The 13,561-nt window shown below is 34.7% G+C and overlaps 1 protein-coding gene across 1 annotated transcript; it reads right to left on the bottom strand.

The window, feature by feature from the left end:
• Positions 1 to 1,018: 1,018 nt before the first annotated feature.
• On the bottom strand, positions 1,019 to 8,786 carry LOC114277805 (mediator of RNA polymerase II transcription subunit 10b). Its single transcript, XM_082896219.1, has 7 exons — positions 8,373 to 8,786; positions 8,201 to 8,281; positions 8,010 to 8,112; positions 6,948 to 7,037; positions 6,313 to 6,422; positions 1,378 to 1,436; positions 1,019 to 1,269 (listed from the first exon to the last, which is right to left on the bottom strand). Exons 1-5 carry the CDS (start codon positions 8,576 to 8,578, stop codon positions 6,351 to 6,353), a joined length of 552 nt encoding a protein of 183 aa, XP_082752345.1. The 5' UTR covers positions 8,579 to 8,786; the 3' UTR covers positions 1,019 to 1,269; positions 1,378 to 1,436; positions 6,313 to 6,350.
• Between the last annotated feature and the right edge of the window lie 4,775 nt (positions 8,787 to 13,561).

The raw sequence follows: 13,561 nt of genomic DNA, 5'->3' as shown, positions 1-13,561 counted from the left end.
ATTATGCAACCCCAATACCAGAAATACAAATTCATCTCATCTCAAAAAATTATTAAATAATCTAGAAAGATTACATGTTCTGTCCCTCACTCATCACCAAATACTAAGTCCTCTTGTTATCATGGAAGAGGTGTTTTTACATTAAAAACGTCCATGAACCCCACTAAAATTGTCCAAATTTATTCCGCATGCGAATGTGTTATTAAAATTAAATTGTGTAATGTCAAATTTATGTGCAAAATAAATTTACATCACAAGATAATAATTCTGAATAATTAAATTTGCGTTTGTAATATTACTATTTTTTTAGAATCGATCCATTACAAGAAATTACATTTTTTGGCGATTAAATTTTTAATCACCAAAAGTAAGATTTTTAGTCTCCGAAATATTTTTCCGACTAATTATTTTGATCGCCGGATTGGTCGCAGGAAGGTTGTCGGAGAAAATATTGACAATTAAAAAATATTTTAATCGCCAAAAATCCTACAAATGACAACTAATATTTTTAATCGTCAAAAATAATATTTTAATCGCCAAAAAATTTTATTTTCCGCTACTAAAATTTTAGTCGCCAAAACTTAAAGTATTTACAGCGACCAAAGTTTGTCGCCAAAGGATTTTTTTTTTTATTTTTTTTTATTATTATTATTATTTTTAGCTACTAAATTCTTAGTCGCCTAAAGTCTACTTTTATTTTAGCTACTAAATATTTAGTAGCCAAAAAATTCTCTAATTTTTTTTTATTTTTAGCTACTAAATATTTAGTAGCCAAAAGTTTTTCTATTTTATTTTTATTTTTAGCTACTAAATATTTAATAGCCAAAAGTTTTTTTTCCATTTTTTTTTATTTTTAGCTACTAACTGTTAAGTTGCCAAAAACATAATTTTATTTTATTTTTTAATTAATTTGTCCACAACATATACCTATTCCATGCAACCTTTATCATATATATAAATAAAACAATATATCTATTATCAATCATTCCACAATTTGCATCCATTTCACTTCCAACCATCCAAAAAATAATAACTTTTAATATCAAATTTCATACAAATTAAGTATATTCCAACCTAAAATAATAATATTATTCCATACAAAACTGAGAATCATACCAAAACATGTCCTCCATAGACATTTAGAATGACATGACATAGACATTTAGAATGGCATGACAGTTGTAGTTTTATAATTACAAACTACAATGATCAATATCTTGGATGGCTTTGGAAAGTAGGAACTAGAAAAGTTCATCATTGGGATGGTTCCTACAGGGTCACACATATAAAAGTAAAAGAACAAAAAAATAAACGAAAAATAAAAAAAATAAAGAATAGAAAAATTAAAAGTTGATATTTGGTATCTGAGATTCTTACTCTCCTAAAATACATGAAAATTGGCCCCCATAAGCAGCAGCTGCGAACCTCGAATCCCAGACACCAGCAAGAAAAACAACAATAAAACTAGCAATAGATTATGGATAATCTAAGCCATAATCTGATGATGAACTACAATGAACAACTTCAATAGGAAAACATACATACAGCTTCAATACTATTTTCTTTACATCACCTTTTGCTATCATTGTATCAAACTAATATAAAAAATATAAATCCCAATACTGAATAAAATTTCATCTATTAACATAACCATTCCACCAAGGACCACACACTTAACAAAAATCATGTAAATCAATTCCATATCCAAATCTGGCTTCATTAACCCCTAATGGATCACACGTATAAACTTTGTGCTCAAACAGTAGATCTCAGGAAAACAAATTTTTTAACACACACACACAATTCTTGAAACAAATCATAATGAATGCATTTATATGTAACCAAAAGTTTGTACAGCGAGAAATCTGAGCCAAAATAGCTATTAGAGGAACAGCAAGAATTCAGAAAGAAACATATATTCACTTTTTTCCAAAACCACTTAACCTTGGAAGTTTAGGAAAAGCAGAGTTTGGAGAACCCTAACAAAGCCTCAATAATCTTATAAAATTATACCAATGTTTCAACAGTTGTTGGCCAAAAGTGACAGTCCGGGATTATCATCAAATAGTTTAATGAAAACACTAGTGGTCCTTAGATTGTCTCACAAGGGAAGCTATTGACAGACCAGAAATCTTGGAATGCTATTTCAACAGGGCAATTTTTTAATTCTGGAAGACAGTAACAAGACACAAGGGGGACTTTCACAGTTGAAAATTATTTGGGCAGTCATGTGGCAGCACAAGATTATGTTCAAAAATGTATTATGCATGATGTTATTGCATGGTGGAGAAAATCTGCTCTACACCTAACTTAATTCTCTGTACTATCCTTACTTCGATATAGATTTCATCATTACTAATTGGGGCATGAGAGGAGTTGGGAGAAGAAATAGAAGCAGCCATATGCCACGTATCAACAAGTGACAGAAAGCAAAGGGGGCTGAAATATATGGCGAAGAAATCTGAGGGAGATATAGAGATACTACTTCCCAATTTCAATCACGTTTCAACTTACAAGGCCATGTCATTGACAATGTATTGAAAAATTCCTCCATTTGTCAAGCTTTACCAAAGATTTATTTACTTCACTCAATTGATATTTGTAGACATCACAGACTTTAGTAAGAACCATGTTTCAATAATTATTTAAAGCTTACCGAAGAAAATCTAAATCCTATAGCATAACACACAAAAGAAAACTCCCACTGAGCATACCACAGGAACATGAAGGAGCTGCCATCCTTCTAACTGTCCCATTAGTGCATCCCTGTTGCTAACAGTCCACTAACACACAAACCGAACCGGGCAAGTCTCAATTACTATTTGCAGCTTATTCTCAATTATCTCTAATCAACACTAAGTTTCAATCAGGAAAACAGGTAGATAAGACAAATCTTTCTCAAATCTTATGATGAAGGCATTTGCAAAGGGATGAATCTGTTTCATAAAGAATTTAGAATGAAAACAAAAATTCTTGCATTAACAGTTATGATCCTCCTACTGTATTGGTATCTTTTCCCTCATTGTACATAATATTTATTATCAGCAATTAAGAGAGTTTATCATGAGAAGATAACCTGTTATGTTTAAACTTATTGATGTTTCCTTCTGGTCACCCGACAACCGCATTGCTTTAGAAATGTCCATGGAGTGATTTAATGCTTTAGTGCTATGCTTTTATAAACATTTTGATGGCTCCTTCTAATAAGTGCTGTTTTGCTAGGACTTAAGCGGGACATAGTTCTATAGTTATTTAATTCTCACTTTCACAAAACTCAAACCAAAAGAGAGCTCCATAGTTAGGTTTTTTCCTTTCGCTAAATGTTTAGAATATATTGAATTGTATGCTCAAGTAATCTTTGCTGATATTTCGATTAAGCACCCAAAAAATGTTAAAAAATTTATGCACTTCCTTTTATAGAGTGGGTGAGTAGATATTTTATGTTCTCGTCTCAATTGTATCGTTCTGTAGGTTGCAGAACAACTTATCCCAAATCTTTCTCCCAAACAACTTTTCATTAATTTTTAAACTTAACTCAATTTCTTCATCATCTTTCTAATTTACCTATATGACATGCAAATAAAATCTAATTTCTTTCCAATTACATGAAATTTAGCCTAATCATTTCTTGATTTTAATTATTAGATAATTAATCTACAAGAATCAAGCATGTAATCCTTACCTAGATTTCTAGATTGATAATCTCTTGAATCGAAGGGATCTGCATCACCTCTTGAGCCCTTCCCCACTTTCCCCCAAAATATCATCCTACAACGTGGCAACATGCCTATGCTCCCAATCACACCACACCAATGTTTTCTTCCTATCTATAAAAAATGACTCTTGTGGTTGTGACTTCAATTCAAACATAACCCTACCCTTTAATTCAGCAATACATGTAAAATTCATATTAAATCACCCTATTGATAAACACATTAAACTGTATTATACTCAATCAACAACCCAAGACGGATCTTTTTAGCCTATCATTTTAAACGTATTTTTGGTTGGGAAATGATATTCATGTTAGTAAACATAGAAGGGGACATTAACTAACAGGTGTCCCAATAGACAAGCGATTGACATGAATACCAACATCACAAGGGTGTAGAGCTGTACTACTTCCCTTCCGTTCCCTTCCCCCACCCCCATATCGCATCTACAATACGGCTTTCACTCTCCCACTATATACATCCCAAATTTAATCTTATTAATTAAAGACACTTTCATTCTCCAAATTAAGTTTTCAAGTTCACCAAAACACTCAAGCTTAAGAGAATGTTGGCAAATACAGACACCTCTACTACTACAGCAACCACAAAAGCACGAGTTTCTTTATCGGATGGAGATTCAGAACTCCATCCCATGACAAGCATATGGAAGAGCAAGAATACGAACAAGACAAGATTCAACGACCAACAAATTAGGTCATTCAGGTCCATGTTCGAGTATGAGTCAAGGCCTGAGCTGCAGATAAAACAGCAGCTGGCTAATGATCTATGACTCGATCCCCATCAGGTTGCTATATGGTTCCAGAACAAAAGAGCTATATCTAAGTCGAAGCTGATTGAGCAAGAACATAACATGCTAAAGAGCAGTTGACACTCTAGCTTCTAAGGTCGACTCTTTGAAGAAAGAGAATCAGTGTTTACTCATCCAGGTAATCATTCTAATCTCTACATGAACATCATTAAAACAGTGATTTATCCCATTTAGATTCTTACAAAGATACTTTTGTTGATCATCAGCTAAAGAGACTCAGAAATCTAATGGGAAAGCCAGAAGGGAGCACGAATCATGGGATGGGACAAACTCAAAAAAGCATTGATGAACAATATGATAACACGGATGCCAACACTGAAGCAAAAGAGAACAACCTTCTATATGATTGAATCAACAATGAAAACCAGATAACCATGTGCGATGATAGTAGCAAAAACGTAGAGAATTTTGTTGAAGAACCTGACATTCTGAATGAAGAACCTTCTATATGGTTCTTTGACATCATATGGAAACTGGTGCAGTTTTGAGTCAAGTTTTGCGTCTAGTTATGTTCTGGACCACCCGAGTTGTAGTTCACCATGGTGGGAACTTTAGACATTTTTTGACTTTATCAATGGCATTTGCACAGCGGCTAGTTACTAATGTAAGAAAAAGTATGTCTCACTCTTACTGCGTCTCGAATTAGCATTTAAAGATTAAGCCTCCACAGAAAGAGGTGGATAAGGAAAGTATCTTAGTAAATTGTAGGGAAGCAGAGATTGAAAGACCTGCATTGAAGAGATGTTAAGGATTACCAGCATACTATGCATGCCAGCTTGTGTCTATTCATGTGCTCTTGAATGTGTTAAAACCTCCCTACCATAACTAGTTTCATTCAAATTGACAGAAATTGTCACACGCACTTATTTTGAGAGTTGACATAAATAAATAAACAATCAAACGACAATGCAAAAGGACAATTATACCTTTGTCTTCATCTTCTTCACATACCTAATTTGAAAACCCTATCCCTTGCTTTCATTTTCTTCCCTTCCTCGCCACCACTGCAACCTCATCTCCCCTCTCCTGCCACTCCCACCACATCCCTCCCCTCCCCTCCCCTCCCCTCCCCAGCCACAAGGAAGTGATTTCTTGTTCTATGATTAAGTTTGGTTTTCTGATATGCTAATAATTGCTTGCATTAAGCCTTAAAATTCTATTTTCATTTTGTGTTTCTGAGCACATATTACCTATCTTCTCCTTTTGCTCATTGCTTATCGATAGTAAAACCCTAGGGATTTGTATATTGTTATGTACCTATATGTGCCTGTATGTATATATCAGTTTGCCACTCTACAAAATTCAATGATGACAGTCCTATTACATCATCTTTTTGGTCATAATTATGGAAGATTAGTCATACATTGATGGAGAACGAAAACAAAGAAGACGGATTTATAAGAAAAAAAACAGAGGGTATTAAAGTAATTTTACATTTTCAATAACGGAGTTAAAATTGCGCTTTAGTCCCAAATCATTTAAGAATGAAATGACTATTTTATATGTGAAGGAGGTGAAGCGTTCCTAGGCCAAACAATAGGAAAGTAAAATGAATTTTGCGCTAAACTCTTTTAATCAGTATTCAGTGAAGGAATTTAAGCAACAACATCATTTACAAAGGATCAAAATTTATGTAACCATAATCAGTATTTAGTGGAGGAATTAAAAAAACATAATCATTTAAATAAGTTTAATATCCATGCAACCACTTATAGAACATCAATATATGTTATTGACAAACACTGAGATTACTGAAGGAAAATCATACCAATAACTAAATTAACCTTGTTCTTCAATGACGATGGTTCTTATAGCTCGGGCTTGACTTTTACATCTCCATTTGGTAATATACTATGTGCTTGTGCAATCCGTTTTGATTCCTGCAATAGATGTTAGGAGCTTAGAGCCTTTAACAAAAAGCACAAACCAGCAACAAAGATCGAGTAACTCAAGTACATGCAAAACCTAGCTTGATATTTCTAAGGGTAAGAAAAAATTTCAAAGTTTCTGAAAATGATAAATGCAGCGATTTTAAAACAGGCTTGTCTAAGGATGCAGGTTAGGTAACTTAGAGTTCAGTTTGTCATTTAATTAATAGACTAGAAAGTTCATGCTTTTCTTCAGCGCCATAAAATTCAGAGGCTTAAACTAATTAAAATTTACAAATTGTTATACATGTACATCACATATTTTGCAACACAATCTCGAAATGCATTTTCCATCAATATCCCACATGCAACTAGTTTGTTTATAAATTTTTTTAAACAATTATAAGCTAGCTACTCATATTCTTTCTTTGCTATGAACTCAGCAATTTAGATATATCATCACAACAAACTGGATAAAGAAGAATGCATCAAAAATTTTGTAAAAAGAGAAGTTGACACCCTTAAAGTGTAACTTACAGCTGCAGAAGTAGCTCGAATCTCCCTATAAGATTCCACTTCATCTGGAAATGCCTGTTCAAGTTCCTCTAGATGATGCTTCCGTAAACTCTGAACACAAGCAGGACAATGATAATTGCATTCAAGATCAAAAGTGCAGGCAAAATGATGGTGCAATCTAGTTAACAAGCCTTTTCAACAAGAATGTAAGAACCAAGATGGCAGGTCAGGTATATGGAATCAAAGTTCACTCAAATTCAAAATATGGGAGATTCTGAATGTCATAGTTGTACCTACTAACAACTATGATAAATATGACATCGAGGCCATGTTTGATTCACAACACTAATAGTGAGGTATTAATAATCCTATTAAATTAGTGTGGTATTAGTTATCCCACCCCTACCCCATTACTAATAATCCTACAAACTTGTTGGATTAATTATCCATTGGATTAATAATCCTAAACCAAAATGTCAAAACAAACATAGGATTATTGGGCCCACGGATTAATAATCCCAATCCTATGCTTTAATCCTTCCAATCAAACATACCCTTAGGCCATGTTTGATTCACAATACTAATAGTGAGGTATTAATAATCCTATCAAATTAGTGTGGTATTAACTATCCCACCCCTACCCCATTACTAATAATCCTACAAATTTGTTGGATTAATTATCCATTGGATTAATAGTCCTAAACCAAAATGTCAAAACAAACATAGGATGATTGGGCCCACGGATTAATAATCCTAATCACATGCTTTAATCCTTCCAATCAAACATGCCACGAAGTTAAAAGACATACACCACCACTTTTACCTTAATACAGTGTAACAAGAAGAAAATAGAGGACATGAAACATGATATTGAAGACTAGTATTGAATTATTCAAACACTTGTCATGCAGAAGCAAGAGGAAAAGGGTTCAATAGCAGGAAGATAACATTCCATAAACTATATATTGGTTTACGGAAAAGAAAGAAATAGATGCACCATTAAGTGTTAAAAAATATACAAACAGGGTGTGATGAAGAGAATTAATGTTGGATTGGAAGCAACTTGGGATGGAAAAAGCAAACCTTGAAGGCATCGGTTTTGCCTTTGGTGATCTGGTTTTTGGCAATGCAGCCATTCAACACATCCCTAGTGAATTCATCCGGATTCTTCCCCTCATCAATTAAACTAAAAAAAATACCCGTTAACATAAAAATAAAATAAAGAACAAAAAAATAAAAAATAAATATATATATATATATATATATAAACTCACTTGAGGACCTCCATGGGGATCTGGATATTGCACTTGTCAACCATTTTAGTCATGGTGTCGAGCTCCAAAACAAGCGAATTCCTGCAATTACAAAATATGAAAAATTGTAAGATGTGTGTTTTTGAAGAAAGTTGGAATAAAAGAAAGGAATTCGAGGAGGAGGAGAAGGTACAGGCGTTGGAGGAGGGGGAGTTGGGAGGCGACGTTGAAGGAAGAGACGGTGAGGTAAAGCTGGTGGATAAGTCCCAGAGTCTTCTGTATGGAGTTGATCACTTGGTTTAGGTTTTGCTTCGGATCGTCGCTTGTTGTTTCGGTGGTCGATGCTTCGCTGTTTTGCTGAGGATTTATAATACCACCCGAGTTCTGTGAGGAATCCATACTGATTAATACCAGTGGTATGTGTATTGTATATTGGGTTGGGTCCTTCCTTTCTTCTTTCCTTTGATCTCCTTGCAAATTGCAACTCTCTCTCTCTCCCTCTCTCTCTCTCACTTTGTGTGGGGTGGGGGATTTTTGGGGAAATAGGTCGCAACCCTACCATCCCCTTCCCTTCCGTTCCCTTTGGCGGTGGTGGTGTTGACGCTGTGACTTCTTCTTATTATTATTTCATAATAATTGATGATACAAAATTCCAAAATTTTTTTTTTTTCAGAAAAATAACAATAATTGTTTTTTAATAAAATAAATTTTTAATTTTTAAATTTTATTAATTTAAATTTTAAATTTCTAAATTTAAACTAGGGGTAATCACTCCCTAATGGGTGTCAGACAAATAAAATATTCAATCATAAAAAATTTTACAATTTTTATCATTAATATGCATAAGGTTTCTTATTAATTTACTAGTGTATGCCCGTGCCTAAAGGCACGGTGCAAATAATGATGAGATCAAAATATAATTAAATATAAAATTATTGGGTTAAAAGATAATTTATCCCATTTGTTGCTAAAAATTTGAAGTCAAAATATGAATGAAGGTCTGGTTAGTTTTGAAAAGATTTTTTATTAAAAAAACTTGAAAATATTTTTGGTTGTATATTTTGAAAATAAATATTTCCCAATCAACTATTTAAAGTACGGCAAGTAACGCAATCATAAACATTTCATTTTTATTAAAAAAACTTTATGACTCTAAAGTATAAACTTCATATCAATGCAAACATTAAAAATAAAAGCACCCTTGCTATGCAAGTTAATAAAAAATTGTAAAGACAAAACAAAACATACAAACCAAGGTATTGTACATTTGTTAACACTCTATAATTCAAAAAAAATTACACCAAACAATGCACACCAGCCAGTATTTTGCAATTCAAAAAAAAAACAAAAACAAATTAAAATTAAATACCAACCAACGCACACCAGCTATTGCTCTGCAATCTAAGAAAATTAAAATTGAAATGCACACCAACCAATGCTCTGTAATCTAAAAAAATTAATTTAAATACCAAGCAATATACACCTGCTGATACCAAACAATGTACACCTGCTGGTGCTACTGCTGCAAATCACATTGTAATTGTTCTTTGCAAATTATAAACCTGAAACTACGTGAGAAAAATCTAGGAAAAATAATAATAATTTAACTTGCCTACAAACAATGTGACATGAGAAAAATGTACTCCCAACACAACCTGACATCAACCAAAAACCTACAAATGTTATGAAACTTTTAGATATAACTAATTAAGTTGAGAAACAGCTAATATACCTAGGCAGTTCAATATAAAGGTAGACATTGGGTCATTGAGCAATTAGCAATATTTTTTGATTAATACTAAATCACTTATACATTTTTTGAGCAATACTAAATTACTTGTACATCCATGAAAACACTAAATCATTTGTACATCCATGAAAAATATTAAATCACTCGTACGAAAAATAACAACCTTACAAAAAGTAGCAACCATACATAGCAGTCAAATGTTTTTTTCTAAATCATTTGTACATCTTTTGAGAATTTAAAACGAATAGCAAAAAATCAACTCATCTCTCCACTTTTCGAAATAAAACCATTGATAGCAAAATCGATAATAAAATTTAAAAATTAATAGGAAAATTGCAAATCAATAGTAAAGCTTATCAACTTTAATAATTTAAGTGTTAAAGTTTCGTATGATTTTGCAATTTTTTTTGGTCTTACCACTGATTTGTAATTTTTCCTAAATTAATTCTAGTAATTAAGTGTCACGGATAGAAAATACTTAATGGGTTACAATCAAGATGCGAAGAAATAAAAATATATAAAAAAATAACTTACCTTGCAATTTTCGTAAGCAATCTTGGTGAAAATTCTACAAAGATACTAAGATCTTTTTATCCCCAATCAAGCACGGGTCATTCGCTATTTTAATTCATTTTCATATAAGACAATTAGCGAATGACTTGTGCCTAAAAGCATTCCAAAAGGAAAGGAAAAAAAATATATCTAAGCATGCTTTCTATAGCGACCCCGGTCTTTTCCCAATTGATTTTTGTATCCGGACTTAGGTTCCGTAGATTCCGTCATTGTATAATTGTTGTTGTCATTCATTATTTTCTTATTTTGAGTCTTGGGTTGTGTTGGGAAGATTTGGAGCAGGTTGGTTGAGCTTAGGAACCAAGTCTAGTTGCCCAGATTTTGGCTTGTCCGCTCGAGCGGGGGTTTGGACGCTCGAGCGGAGAATACACCCATCCAGTATATCCTGTGTAGTGTTGGCCGCTCGAGCGGGGGATTGGCCGCTCGAGCGGGAAGTCGTGAGTGACGCTCGAGCGGGGAGTTGGGCGCTCGAGCGGGGACCTGTCTGCAAAAACTTCTGGGAGAGTGCATTCGCCGCTCGAGCGGGAGTCTGTGAGTGGCGCTCGAGCGGGGGTTTCCATGCTCGAGCGGGGCGACTGGTATAAAAATCCGAGATCCGACTTTCAGGATCATTTTTCATCTCCTTTTTTATTTTAAAACCCTAGAACCGTCTTCTCCCTCTCCCTACACACCTTCTCTCTTAGGTTTGATCTACTTAGAGTGTATTTCTACCCTAAGCCCTTTGTTAAAAAGATAGAGTGGGTCGAGGGCTTCCGTTTAATCTGAACAATCTTGGGTTTGGAGCACTTTGGTTTTCGTCATCTTCTCTATTCGAGTTCTTCGCTTCAAGGTAGGGATTTCCTACTCCATCCTATAAGTTTTGTCCTAAGTTTTGGCATTTTGATATGTTGGGAGTACTTTGGTAATTTTGGGAAAAACCCTAGTTGTATTAATAAATTAATTTGTATAATTAATTTAAGGAAATTGGGAAAATTGGTTAAATGCATGAAATTGAGGAATTCATTGATTAAATGGTGTAGTTGGATAATTAAAATCACTCGCCTATTGAATTGTTGATATATTTATTTCCAGTCTAGAAATAACTGTTTTGGGCTATCAGTGGAGGATAGTCGTGTTTGTTGTAGACATTGCATGAGGATTAGGAATAACTGAAACTAATCACATTGGTTAAGTCATTAATTTTGACTATTGCATTAATACAGAAAATACGTGTATTGATTGAGCATTGCATTTGCATATATATTGTTTTGTGTGGGAGGAGATAGGGGATGTACTCCACGGTTTAGGGGAAGATAGGGGATGGACCTCTAAACCGGATTTTGTTTGGGAGGAGATAGGGGATGGACTCCATTAGCACCATTTTTATGTGTGCTTATTAAATTGAAGTGTTTTTACATGATTATTGATACAGCACTAAAATGTGTATCAAATGGGAAGTATGAAGTGTTTTGATATGAGCATGAGTCTCATTTGTTTTGTTGATATTGGAAGTAATGTGAATATGATATATAATTCACTGTTGTAAGTTTGGCCAGGTTCTGAGCCATGTTGATAATAATGGAAAGTGAAATGTGTCTTAGACATTAGTGTCATGAGACTGTTTAATGATAAAATTGATTATCTTGGTTAACCATCTATTGAATGCTACAGCCTTATTCAATGCTTATATTTGGTTTAGTATTTTTCTACTGGGCTGTGGCTCACCCTTTATGGGAACATCATTTTCAGGTTCAGGTGATAAGCTACCTCCACGGACTTAGCCTGCAAGGATTTGATGTTTGGGATTTTGAAGACTTGTCTTTAGTTATATGTTTTATTTTGTTATTTTTGAGATTTCATGTAAACATTCAAGCCTAGGGCTTAACTTGTAAATGAGTTAGTACTCATCCTTTTTGTATCCAAGTGTTAGCTTGGAAAGATGTAAGCCCTTAGGGCATTTATTTTGATGTTGCAGGATGTTACATGTGATGTCTTTCAATAAGAATACTCTGATGAATAACTCAAATGATTCGTTTTCTTTTATAAACACATGTTAATGTTATGGCTATTATGGGTTTATTTTGAGGGCGTTACAACTTGGTATCAGAGCGTACCGGGTTCGAATACTTTGGGTACGTGGGAAGTGATTAGTATCACAATGGGTTCGTCTCGCTTGATAGAGACTTAGATGTACTGTTATGTGCTTATATGATAGCATGTTTATGTGATTATGTGGGTATGGAATGTAGTTTCTAGGATGTTGATTGGACCCTTGAGTTTCTAGTAGTCTTGTTGGAAAAGCACTTGATCACTGCTGCTTCCAACCGGAACTATAGTAACGCATTGGGACTATCATTATCCGGGAATGAAATTCGTAGGTGCTTATGTGATTATGTGCTTACGTGGAATGTATTATTGTTGCCCATTGCATTAGGACGCGAGTGTTTAGCTTCGGCACATTTATTAATGTGCTAATGTCTCTGTTTCCTTTATTAGGATGTCAGGACGAGGACGAGGACGTAGTAGGCGTGGTAGGCCGGGTAGGCAGGAGGTGCCTGTGCCAGAGGAGATTCCGGCAGTTCAGGAGGGAATTGGCCAGGCTAATGTGGCCGAGCCAGTAGGCCAGCAGGCTATGGGCGCTTTAGCTCGAGAGATAGCAGGAGCATTCAGGGAGTCAGTAGGCATTCTTAGGGCTGAGAATCAAGCCCAGGTTGTTGTTGCGGATGCTGGACCTTCCTTTCTGAAGAGGGAGTTCTTCCGGTCTAATCCGGATGAATTTGTGGGTGATCCTAAAGAGCCGCTTAAGGCAGATGAATGGCTCGAACAGACAACGAAGACGTTTGAGATGCTTGGCATCGAAGACGAGGGGTTGAAGGTGACCTTGGCATCATTCCAGTTGAAGGGGGATGTGGGTCAGTGGTGGAAGTTCACTAAGGGACGTATAGGAGGTACATGGGAGGCTTTTGTGAATGCTTTCCAGGAGAAGTTCTTATCTCCAGCAGTTAGGGAGAAGCTGAGAGACCAGTTCTGCCAGCTTAAGCAGTCGAGTTCTTCAGTGGCCGAGTTTGAGGCTGCATTTA

This window comes from Camellia sinensis, chromosome 11 (assembly GCF_055761805.1).
Source record: "Camellia sinensis isolate YWXY chromosome 11, ASM5576180v1, whole genome shotgun sequence".
NCBI lineage: Eukaryota > Viridiplantae > Streptophyta > Magnoliopsida > Ericales > Theaceae > Camellia > Camellia sinensis.
This window is presented reverse-complemented; position numbering and strand designations above follow the sequence as displayed.